Source organism: Mesoplodon bidens (assembly GCF_964165515.1).
Source record: "Mesoplodon bidens genome assembly, chromosome: Y".
Lineage (NCBI taxonomy): Eukaryota > Metazoa > Chordata > Mammalia > Artiodactyla > Ziphiidae > Mesoplodon > Mesoplodon bidens.
In genome coordinates this window covers 53,600,675-53,612,703 of record NC_138180.1, presented here as the reverse complement: position 1 = coordinate 53,612,703, position 12,029 = coordinate 53,600,675, and the positions used below count along the sequence as shown (strand labels likewise).

General features: G+C 60.7%; 1 protein-coding gene across 1 annotated transcript; it reads left to right on the top strand.

Annotated features, from left to right (window-relative positions):
* Positions 1–1,787: 1,787 nt before the first annotated feature.
* LOC308609711 (short stature homeobox protein) lies at positions 1,788–11,674 on the top strand (the record flags this gene model as incomplete). The annotated part of the gene is made up of 5 exons (XM_081223426.1): positions 1,788–2,134; positions 5,578–5,786; positions 9,635–9,692; positions 9,793–9,881; positions 11,429–11,674. Exons 1-5 carry the CDS (start codon positions 1,861–1,863, stop codon positions 11,672–11,674), a joined length of 876 nt encoding a protein of 291 aa, XP_081079552.1. The 5' UTR covers positions 1,788–1,860.
* Positions 11,675–12,029: the final 355 nt, after the last annotated feature.

Sequence of the window (12,029 nt, the reverse complement as noted above, 5' to 3'; positions counted from 1 at the left end):
TGTGATATCTGCGCGCCTTCGCTTTGATTAGAGGGCCGCGGTGACAAAGACCTGTTTGTCAAGTTGCGAGCGCTTCTTCGCCTTTCGCTTTTGAAGTCCGGGGGAGGCAGCGGCCCCCAAATCCCCCAGCTCCGTCCGCTGTATGCGGGGCAGAGCAGCCGGGGCCGCGCGGAGGAGCACGGGCGCAGCGCTCCCGGAGGATGGATGGAGGGCGGCGAGGAGAGCAGAAAACACCGGGAGAGACATGGAGGGAGAGAAGGAAGGAGAGGAAAGGGGGAAGGACGAGCTGCTCTGTTCCCACTCCCGACCCCCCTCTCTCCCCGCCTCTCTGGCTTCACACCCCCTCCCTCCGGATCAAGGCACCCCCGTTTGAACCCGACCCTGGCCCCGGGGATTCGGGAGAAATCGTTCACGTTCCTTCCCGCTGAAGGAAGCTGCTGTCCGGCTCCGGACGCTGGACCGAACACTGGGAACCGCCGAGCGTGGCCCCGATCCTGGGGTCTGACTAAGCGGCGCTTCGGAGGAGGACGTGACTTCAGAAAACGCAAAACGAACTCCTCCAAAGCGCCTAACACTCCCCCCCACCCCCGTTCCCCTCGCCAACAGCCTTGTCCCAACTCCAGCGGGGCGGGGGCCGCAGGTGGAAGGTGAGACGAGGGGGGGGTTGCAGGAAAAAGAGGGGAGAACAGAAAAGTCACTTTATTTGCAGATAAGAGGACTTCTTCAGCTGCCGGGATTGCCCAATGAATTTCGTATTGCAGGTGAGAAAAAGTGGCTCCTTTTAGGCACGTTATAAAGTTCCGAGGGAGTCAGGATCTGCTCAGGAGCACTGTGGCACAACCAAAAATACATATATTCCCCACCCCCAATAAATCTCCCAGACACAGGGCTGACAGCACGGCTCTAAGGAAGGCTGCGTCGGTCCGGCCGGACGGGATCTGACGCGCTCCCCACGGACCGCTGTGTACGAACCAGTTCTCCCAGAGACCCTCCGGCTTCTCCGCATCTGGACCAGCGCGCTCCGGGCGCTCGTGGCCCGCAGCGTCCGTGTCCCCGGCCCCTCCGTGGTCTGCGAGCGGCTTTGCACCAACGCCGCCGAGGCGCGGGCGCCCACGTTCGGCTAGACCTGGACCCTTCCTCTCACTTTCGGGGTCCTAGAGCTGTTCCCCCCCGGCACGCCGCGCGCACCCGTTCCACCCGCTGGCTCCGCGGGCCTCGCCGGCGGGTCCAGCCCGCAATCCCACCGCATCTCCAACTTGGGACTCATTCCCGTCTGTGATGGCGCGTCCCCGCCGCCCGGGTGCCCTCGCTGGAGTCCCCGCACGACCACGCCCGGACACGTCCTGCGACGATACCGTTCGAGGCGCGAGGCTGCGCTCCTCCCGGGGCCGGCAGGCCAGGACGTCCTCACAAGCCCTAAACTCCTGCTCGAGGTTCGTTTCCGCCAGCCACGGAGAGAATGCGGATACCTGTTCGGGGAGCTGGCGCCTGCGCCCGCGCGCGCGCTCTCTCTCTCTCTGCCTTCAAAAACTTGATCTTTACCTCTCCACACCAAGGTGCACAGACGCCAAGCAGTGATGAAATGAAAAGAAAGCCAATTGCCGGCCTGGAGGTGGGGGAGAGACAGCGTCTCTGCGTGCGCCCGCCGCCGAGCCGGGAGCTGTAATTGCTGCAGACAGGGAGCGTTGGGGGTTGGGCGGACGTAGCCGTGTATAAATAGTGAGATCGCAAATTGAAGGCCATAAATAACAGCAGGCGAGGTCCACCCTCACACGGACAGAGTCGTGTCCGTGCGGGAGGCGTGCGGACCCCAGCCCGGCTCCCAGCCAGCCCCGCCGACCCCCGCAGCCCCCGGCCACCATGGAGGAGCTCACGGCTTTTGTATCCAAATCTTTTGACCAGAAGAGCAAAGAGAGCAGCGGCGGCGGCGGCGGCGGAGCCAAGAAGGATTCGATCACTTACAGGGAAGTTTTGGAGAGCGGACTGGCGCGCTCCCGGGAGCTGGGGGTCTCGGAACCCAACCTCCAGGACATAACGGAGGGCAGCGGCCACTGTCCGGTGCATCTCTTTAAGGACCACGTGGACAACGACAAGGACAAACTGAAAGAGTTCGGTTCGGGGAGGGCCGCCGAAGGTAAGCTCTCCGGACGCCGGCTCCGGGCCCCTCCCGGGGACGGCGTCTCCTCGCCGCCGAGCCTGGCCGCCTGCCCCTGGCGCCGCGCGCGCAGAGGCCCCGGGGGCCGCGGTTCGCTCTCCGTTCGACCCCAAACGCTGAATGTACAGCCACGGCTCGGACGCAAAGGCCCCGGCAATGCATCGCCAGTCTTTTTCGTAAGAAAGAAACCAAACGGGGGAGGGGAGGATTCGGCTGGAGAAGCGAGGAAGCCGGGAAGGAGAGAGGCAGAGGCTCCCAGGACGGGCAGCGGCTGGGGCCGCGCGCTGCCGGAGGATCGCCTCCCTGGGCGTTGGCACTGGGCTCCACAGCGGGAACTTTCCCGCGTTGGGGGGGAATCCGGGTGTATGGGCTTGTAAACCCAGGTCGGCTGGAGAGCTGCTGGCTGCTTGCCTGTGTGCCTGCCGGTCTGTCTTACGTCCGCCTCCACGCCCGCAGAGAGATCCACACACGTCTCTCCAAGCGCCTTCCCGAGCTCGAAATGGGCCGCGTTGAGAGCTGCGCTGGCGGGCAGTCGGGGAGGCAACGCGTTCCGTCGCCTCTTCGCCCTCTTGCGCCTCTCCGCGTGGTTTCCTCTCAGGGAAAACTTTCCCCTTGAACCTTGGGGCTGGATCTTGGCTGCCGCGGGCCTGTAGAATAAAACCAACCGCGTGCCCGCAGGTGGTCAGGGTCTACAAGGGGCAGAAGGGCCCGGGGAGGCTTGTGGCCCCGCGCACGCGGCCGCCCTACCCCAGGCTATCAGGGCGCAGCTGGCCCTGCTGCACGCCGGCTGCGTCCTGGGCCTCCTTCCGTCTGCTTTCCCCCCGAAATCTCCGCGGCGTTTTGCGCTGCTGTTGAACGCGGGGGATGGGAAAAAACATGTTTACAAGGGTTCTCTCAGCTGGACAGCGGTGGTCCCAACCCGGGGGAATCTCCGTACAAACAGGGCAACCAGCAGCTATAAATCAGAGGAATAAAATTGGCTCGATTTCTCAGGGGGCAGCGTTTGAAAGTATATGAAGGTCTATTTCTCACTACAAAGAGGAAATACAGAAGCTTGCCATGTGGCTCCTGGGTCCTGTTTCATTCTCTGTCCGTGTTGAGAGAGGTCACGGCCGGAGAGTGGGGACCCTACGTCTCCTGCTCTTGTGGCCCTTGCACTTGGGTGGCAGAGTCCAGGTGTGCTGGCCTTGAAGCCCAGTGGATGACCCAGACAGCTTTCGGAGACCTTGACCTTGTGGAAGCAGAAAGCTGGCAGAGGCTTAGGAATAAGCCCCTGGCTTCTGAAAGCCCAGGCAGCCTGAGCCTGGCCTGTCATATCTCGGGGCTCACCCCTTGGCGAGGCCTCACGCACCTGGCTTTATGATTCCTACAAAGAGAGTTTGCTCTGATGGAGACACGGCTGTCTGTCGGCTGTGCACTTGTCAGGGCTGACATTTAATTTACAGCACCCGGCGGGCGACTGACCTCCCGGGCTCCTGACGGCTTCCCCCATCCACCTGAGAGGCTGAGTCCCCTCTTCTGTCTGTCTCCTCTCACCCTGGACAGCCAAGGCAGGGGGACCCTGCAAAAAGGCCCATGGAAGGAGAGCAGAGTACAATCGAGGCCTTTTTCGAAGGAGAGAGGAAAGTAAGACCGGGCTAGAAGTACAGGCAGCAGGAAGGGGTTAGGAAAGCCCCAGCTGCACCTTTTCCCTTTTGCCTGGGTGTGCAGACCCCTGGCAGGGCTGAGCCCCAGGCCGAATTTGCAGAACGGGAGCAAAATGGAGAGGCGGGAGATGCTTGGGCTTCGGAGAAACCCAGAGGTCTTGGGAGCCTGAGCAGCAGATCCCGCTGAGCCGGGCACGGCAGCCTGTGGATTCTGCACAGCCTGCCGTGGGTTCTGGAGGACTTTGAAGGCCAGCTCCTCATCTGGGCTCAATCCCTGGGGTTCAGACTTAAGAGACCTGAAGGGGAAAGCAGAGTTGGGGCCGCCTCCGGGAAAGGATTTCCCGTTGGGGAGAAATAAGGTGTTCTTGGAAATGCATCTCTTTCAGGAGGTGAGAGAGGCTTTAAGATCCGGGGTGGGATTGAGTGTCCAGTGCTCAGCAGCCTTGAGGAGAGGCTTTTAGGCAGACCTAGGACTTGGGTTCTGGTGTCCAGCTCAGGGACCCCGGTGGGGAGTGGGGTGGGGGGTGGGAACTGGGTGCCCGGATTTTTCCCTGGCCCGGCAGAGGATCTGGGTCTTCGCCCTTTGCAAGTTTCTGGGCTTACTGCTAAGAGGCTTCTCAGAACGGGTGTAACCCCAGACTCCTTGGATAGAGCGTCCTGAAAGCCTCCCTCTTTTCCTTGACACAGATGGGACATCTAATGAGGGCATGGGGGTCCTCTTTGCTTGCACCCAGCAGGCCCTATGATCGGAGAAAAAGCACAAGAAAACGCAAGGGGTGCTGAAATGCAGCTTCCACCAACTGTGCAACAGGGGGGCCAACTTTTATTTTAAATCCCTGAGCTTGGTGAGGGGCTTCATTTCCTAGCGGTGGGAAGGAGAGGTGTCTGGGTTAGAATCTCCTAAATCCTGAGCCGTCTGCCTGATACCCTGCCCGCTCCCCCAGCAAATGTAGCTGCTGTCATAATGTTTGGACCTAGGAAAGTGTCACTCTTGGTGTCCTGATGGGGAGTGAGAAGGTGTGTCCAAGAGACGGAGGGACAAAACCGGAAGTCAAGGGACCGTGCTCTCGGGGTGCCCGCCTTAAGATACGGCTGCGCTTTCTTGGTCAGAAGGAGGTGAGCTCGGGCGAGCGCCCGCCTCCACGGCGTCCTGAGGGAGGCTCTGGCCCGGCTGGCGGCTGGCACGGCCCCTGTCCTGCTGCGCTGCAGGCGGGAAAGGCGGCCCTCGGGGGGCCTGGACCCCAGCCTGGCCTGGGCTCTCCCTGCGCACTTGGCGGGCGCCCCGCCAGGGACCCGACACTTGGGCGATTCTGCCTAAGCTTCTCTGACTTAATAATATTTAACACTCCACTCCCCTTCAAAAAAAATAAAAAGGGAGAGAGAGAGAAGGTTAGGCTATGTCAATATGTCAACAGAGGCGAAGAGGATAATTGAGGAAACTATTCAGAGATTTTAGGCCAAGAAACACCGCGGCGCCGGGGCTCGAGTTATTACAAAATAGCGCGTCTTGCCCTGGAGTTTGCTTTATCGACTTGACGCCGCTTTGCGTCAGGGCGCGTTTGCCACCGAGGTCCCTGCACCGCGAGCACACACAGGCTTTCAGCACGTCGCGCCCAAGCGTCCCCGCGCGGGGCCGTCTCCCGGGCGCGCAGGACCCGCGGGCCGGGCCGGGCCGGGGGGACGGGGCGGGAGCCGGCGGAGGGGCTCGTGGCGGCCCGGGCCGGGGACGCGGGGGCCGGGGGCTGGGCTCAGCGCTGTGCCCTTGGCCCGCCGTAGGTATCTACGACTGCAAGGAGAAGCGCGAGGACGTGAAGTCGGAGGACGAGGACGGGCAGACGAAGCTGAAGCAGCGGCGCAGCCGCACCAACTTCACGCTGGAGCAGCTCAACGAGCTGGAGCGACTCTTCGACGAGACTCACTACCCCGACGCCTTCATGCGGGAGGAGCTCAGCCAGCGCCTGGGGCTCTCGGAGGCGCGCGTGCAGGTGAGAGCGCGGGCCCGGCCCCGACGCCCACTCCTCGGCCGGGCCGCCGGGCCCTTCCAGGAGCGCGGGGACCCCGGTAGGGGGGGAGCGGCTGGAGCCGGGCTTTGGGAGGCGCCCCGGGGCCTCGCGGTCAGGCCTCCTGCGCCCGGCCTGGCTGGATCGTCCCGCACCTCCAGCTCATCAGGAATGTGGTTCTCTACTTCCCACTGGTTCGCCTCTCCTCCCCCCGCCCCCGCCCCGCCGTCGCCGCCAAAGTCTTACCGGCTCCTCTGCAGCCCGCTCGCTCCACTGCAGGGAACAGAGATGGGAAGAGGAGGCGGGCGGGCGTCTTGAGGATTGCGGCTCCTGCCCGCTCGGTGCCGGATTAGCCCGGGCGCGGGGCAGGCGGGGGGCGCGGGGGCGGGGACCGGACGCATGAAGTCGTGATGCCCCATCTGGCGAGCCGCCGTCTAAGGGGGCCCTGGGTGTTCGCCGCACGTGCGCGCGGTGGGGGGCGGGGGGAGACGCTCCCGGTTCGCTTTTCTCAGGCTTTGTAAACGTTTGCGTGAAATGCATTCATTTATTTATTGGGGGGTGGGGATCAAAGATTCGCTTCCAAATCGCCTCCTCCGGGTACCGCAGGGTCGCCCCCCCCGCCCCCCGTCTCCGCCACCGGAAGGTCGGGCCTCGATGTTTTGCTGGGCTTTCCGTCGTCTTTGACGGTTCTGGGCAGGACAGCAGCGCCGGGGAGAGAAGGAAAAGGGGTCAGGGTCCCTGGGCTCTGGGGACTGGTTATTTAAATAAATGGAATTAATACTGCCAACGGGGGGAGGGAACCACGTAAAGCCAGGGCTTTGAAAGAACGGGTTTCTTATTGGTATAGGGTCAGCATTTCAAACACAACTTCACCCGGATTGTATTGAAGAAACGAAAACACAGAAAGCGTTTATAGAGAGTGTTTCACAAAAATCTTTAATTTGTAAAAAAAAAAAAAAAAAAGGGGGGGGGCGTTTGCACCCTCATGCCTTCCATCTTTCCCCGTCGGTGCGGTGAAAACGGCTGCTTAAGGTGAAATGCAACCGTCCCCGAGTCTGTTCAGAATTCCGTGCAGCCGCAGGGCTTCCCAGGACCATACTGCATCGCTGGGACCACGGGCGGAGTAGCTCTGGGGACCCTGTCCCCAAACGAATGTGTCCGGGCATCTGTGGCCTCCGCAAGCGGGGGCGGGGAGGGCGGGGGAGACTGGCCACCTTTCTCGGGAAAGATGGATGGGGCTGCACCGTATAAATTAATGAAAAGATTAAACTTTTGCTGAAGGGGACATCAACTTTTATGTCATTTCACAGCCTTTCTGCCTGAGATCTGTAATATCTCCCAGGCCTTGATGTACTGTTTCTATAAAAATAAATTACTTGTAATTTAATTCCACACTATTTCTTTTCAGTAGTCTATTACTGAATAGCGCCTTAGCAGGAGAGACCGAGTTGGGAGAAAATTGGTTCTTGGGTGGCTGCAGATCTTGAGAAAAGCCCTAAAATAAAGGGGGGAGGGTGGTGGTAGAAAACGAAAGCCTATCGACCCAGAGGTGAATTAAAATTTAACGACTGTAAACAATAATAAAAATAAACATGGGAAGAAAAAAAAGATATAATTTCCTATTGGCCACAGGGAAAAGAATCGTATAATAAAGAGAAGGCAGAAAGTGCTCATAAAAACCAATTAGTTAAAACACGTACCCCGCTGTGCAGAAGTGGGGGGTTGCTGGGGAGACGCCAAAAGGAAGAGACGAAAATGCACTATATTTTAATCCTGTCTGTGACGTGTTTGGTAATCCTTTTCGGTACAGCCTGTCCTGGGTTGTTAGAAGATAGAGTTTCAATTTAGAGTGGAAATTTGCTGTAAATAAATTGAGGATCCTTTGGAAGCTGGTCCTTTATTGACCTTTTATTTTTGGTGTTGTACTGGAAACTCACATCACCCAGCTGTCAGGGTTATAATCGAAAGTTATGAGACCACGGTGAGAAGCAGCGGTAATTTAATTACAACAAATATCTTTGGGTTTATGGCGCAGAGCTAAATTAAATGTCATTATTCACTGTCTGTAATGGAAATCAAAAGGAAATCAGATTACAGCATTTGTGAGAGAAATCAGTGACTGGTCCTTAATGAAGAAATAACTGTCTAAACCACTGTACTGCGCTTTACTTAGCATATTCAGGACTAATTGGAATTGATCGTGAATCACCCCAAGCCTGATTTATTATCGCCAAACGCGCAGCTAATTCATCACTTTTATTCTCCATAATCTTTTTTTTTTTCTTTCCCCCGCTGATGGGAAAGGGAGCTTGCTTTCTAGATTTAAATAGGATTCTGTTTTTGAAAAATGCCCTTCCAGGGGGAGCAGAATTTGCGCGTCTGGCTCTGCTCTCCTGAGGATGGGTACGGGACCCCAAGGAGAAAGAGGCGCCGAGGAAGGGTCCGAAAGGGAAAGGAGTCTCGTCCCTGCCGGATGGGGTTGGGGGGAGAGTCACGGCGGGATGTGGGAGAAGGAAAGTGAGTGCAGGCTTTGGAAATGGAGTAAAGATTTGTGAATCTCAGCTTGCAAGGGGCACTTTTTGTTTTGGAAATACTTTTCGGGGAAACAACACCAAAGTTTGCCAGGTTCCCTAGAGCGTGGCTGGGTGAGGTTTCCAACGTTGTGGAAAGCCAGTTCCAACAGGCGGGCCCATGGCTCAGCCTTGGATAGAAAACTGCCCCTGAAGAGGCTGGGATGGAAAAGTTCAGCTTTTCCTTGACTCCCGGGTGCTTGCAACCTCTGCGGGAGCTGAGGTTTCCGGGCAGTGTGGGAGTAGGGAGTGGCCCCAGGCCCTGGGCTTGGAACAACGCAGGGTCCCTGACCTACCAGGCGTAGTGTAGTGTGGCCGAGGGGAAGGCTTTCTTTGTGCTAATTACCCTGCACGGTCAGTGACCGCCATTGTGGCAATAGGTGAGTGAGTGTGAAGGGAAAGTTTTGGAGAAAGCCAGGTAGGAAAAATTAAGTGCCTAAGAACACAGAGGGAGGGGACTCCAGATTCCACGAGTGACAGACCAAGGGCCAGGGCTGTTTGGAGGAGGGGGGAGGTTGAGAATGGCGAGCGCTGGAGGGGCCATTTCGAGGATGCCAGGCCTGTGAAGCTAGCCAGGCTGGGCAGGGTGCCAACACCTTTCCCTCCCTGCCTCATCTCTTGATTGGGCACCGCAGGAATTAGATGTCCTTAGGGAGGCCGAGTGCCTGCAGTGCAGAGCCTGCGCTTTTGGGGTGCGTCCGGTTTTTAGGGATCAAGGACATTCATGACTCTGTAATATTAACTGGGATCCCCCAGGCTTCCAAGGAGGGCATGGAGGTCATGGAAGTTTCTGGACTCAGGGTGTCTGAGTGTGATTGGGGAGGGGGATGGATTTGGAGATGTGTATCCACCTGTGTGCCCCCCCATTCCTGGTGGGTGGGTGGGTGGGGGGCTAAGGTGGAACATCGGGGTGGAAGGTCAGGTTGGACCGGTGCGTGGCAGGGGGGAGGGGGCAATGTCCACACAGAAGGATGGAAAGTTCTCCACGCCATCCGAGGACCCACTTCCTCACCTTCAATGTTTGGATGCTGACACTCTGGTCTCACTTAGGTGAGGACTGTTCCCAGCTCCAGGTAGCCAGTTACGCGGGGCTGGGGTGGGCGGGGGCGGGGATGAAGGCCGGAGGGGCGGCAGGCAGCCTTCTGGGGACAGGAACCCCAAGCGCCTTGCGCGCTCTCCAGCGTGTCGGGAAACAAGGTCTCGCTGACTCTCGCCAAGGCCTGGCCGGCTCACGGGGGTGCACGTCTGTCCTCTCATTCCCAGGTTTGGTTCCAGAACCGGAGAGCCAAGTGCCGCAAGCAAGAGAACCAGATGCATAAAGGTGGGTGCGAGGGGCCGGGCGTGGAGGCAGGGGCGGTGGGGAGACCCGCCAGGCGCTGGGAGCAGCGGGCGGGGTTCACGCCTCCTGTGTTTCCTCTCAGGCGTTATCCTGGGTACCGCCAGTCATCTGGACGCCTGCAGGGTGGCACCCTACGTGAACATGGGCGCCCTGAGGATGCCTTTCCAACAGGTAGCTCGTTTTTTGTTTTTTGTTTTTCTTCCTTCCGAACAGAACAGAGAGGGGGCCGTCGCCTCCCCGGCGCCTCCCGGGGAGGGAGAACTTTCCAAGATCTTAAGAGTCTGTTACACAGAAAGATCTGGGGCTGGTCTCCGCTGAAGATGCCAGTGCTGAAGCAAAGAGGCCGCTTTCACAAGGGGGACATTTATAAACCCATTGGCACGTATTAGCACCACGCTGAAAATCTCCGAGAGTTACCTTTGGGAGGGCTAGGACAGAAACCCCAGCACAGTTTCACTAAAGTCGGAGGGAAAAATCCCCACCCACCCGGGACCACCCACTCGCTCACCGCCTGGCGGGAGGGAGGGGTTTGCTGCCGCTTGGGCCTGAGGACCCGTGTCTACACCCAACCCCCGGCTTCGGCTTGCCCAGGGCCTCGCAGGGGGTCTCAGTGCCCCTCCTGCACCTGGGCCTCGACGCCCCCTCCCCTCCCCCGCGCACCTCACAGTGGGGGGCATCCCGCCCAGCTCCTAGCAGAGCAGGGAGGGTCCGGGGCGCTGGGTGCGCTGCGCGGAGGAGGGGGCTGCCAGGGGGTCGGAAGACCGCCTCGGAGACCGGGTGCCCCAAAGTCCTCGCCCCTGCTCTGGACCAGCGTCGGGTGGGTGGAGGGAGCCCCGGGGCTAGAGCGCAAGGCCCACTCGCCTGCAGGGCTGGGCTGGGGACCCCAGCATGGGGGGTAGGCGTGCCCGCGCTGGTGGGTTGGCGGTGCCCTGGCCAGAGCGAAGGCGTGGCCTCCACATGCAGGACTTTTGCTCCTACGGGCAGGCCTGGGTTTGTAGCTGGACCCGGGTTTGCTGAGGGCACGAGGTCCGGTGGGCCTGTCCCGGCCCGGAGGGTCAGCTACGTGTGACACCATGGAGATGGGGTGAGGGTGGGCTGTTGGCCGCGCGCCCTCAAAGTCACGGCGCCCAAGGCTGGGAGGACGTCCAGGGCTGCCGTGCGCAGGGCAGACGTCCACGCCCTGTTCCCTTGGACCCGCACCTCCGCGGCTGGGCCCATCTTCCACCCCTCAGCACCCCTTCCCCAGGGCAGGGTGGCCCCTCAGCATCACAGGAACAGCTGCCCCCACGACGTGGGGTCAGCCATTGGGTCCTGGTGAAATTAGGCGGTCGGAGCCTGCAGATTTGGCTGTGCTCCTGGAAGATTCGAGGACTCCGGGTCCCTGGGAAGGGGGGTGGCGGGGTGGAAGCCTGAGCCTAAGGCCGGACCCTGAGTCGGGGATGCGTCAAAGAATCAGCCGTGGGTCTGGAGAGGAGGAGGTACCAGCTGTAGACGCTCGGGCGCTACCGCACCGGGGATCTGTGCCGGTGCGGTTCTGCCCAAAGCGGCCAGTGACCCGGTCGTGGCACCGGGTGTCCCGAGGACAGTGGGTGGTAGTCCCTGGGGCGCGGGAAGGGGCGATGGCTCCCCGGGAGAGGAGACGCCCTCGGGGGGGGGTCCTCGAGGGGGGAAAGCCCCCTAGAAGTCGCGTCCTCACCGTGCGGGTTCTGCCTTCGCAGGTCCAGGCACAGCTGCAGCTGGAAGGCGTGGCGCACGCCCACCCGCACCTGCACCCACACCTGGCGGCGCACGCGCCCTACCTGATGTTCCCGCCGCCGCCTTTCGGGCTGCCCATCGCATCCCTGGCCGACTCGGCCTCGGCCGCCGCCGTCGTGGCTGCCGCCGCCAAGAGCAACAGCAAAAACTCCAGCATCGCCGACCTGCGGCTGAAGGCGCGCAAGCACGCCGAGGCCCTGGGGCTCTGACCCGCCGCCCGGCTCCGCGCCCGCCCCGGCCCCGCCGCCCCGTCCGCGCTGCGTCCTGCACTCGACCCCTCCGCGCCCCGCGACGGCCGCGCGGACGCCCCGGAGCGAGGGCGCAGCGCCTTCCCCGCCTGGAGCAGTCCTCGGGAGGGGGCATCCCAGGACCGCAGGACCCCGCCAAAGCCTCGCAGAGACTGTGCAGAAGAGAGGGGAGGTGAGCGTCAGACCAGCCAAGTCAGCCCTCGACCACGCCGTCTGTGCGTCCTGGGACCCCGGGGCCACGTGGAGCCCCGCGGCGCTGCGTCCTTCTCTGCTGCCCGCGTTCCCACCCTGTGCATGCGGCCTCCTACACGCCTCT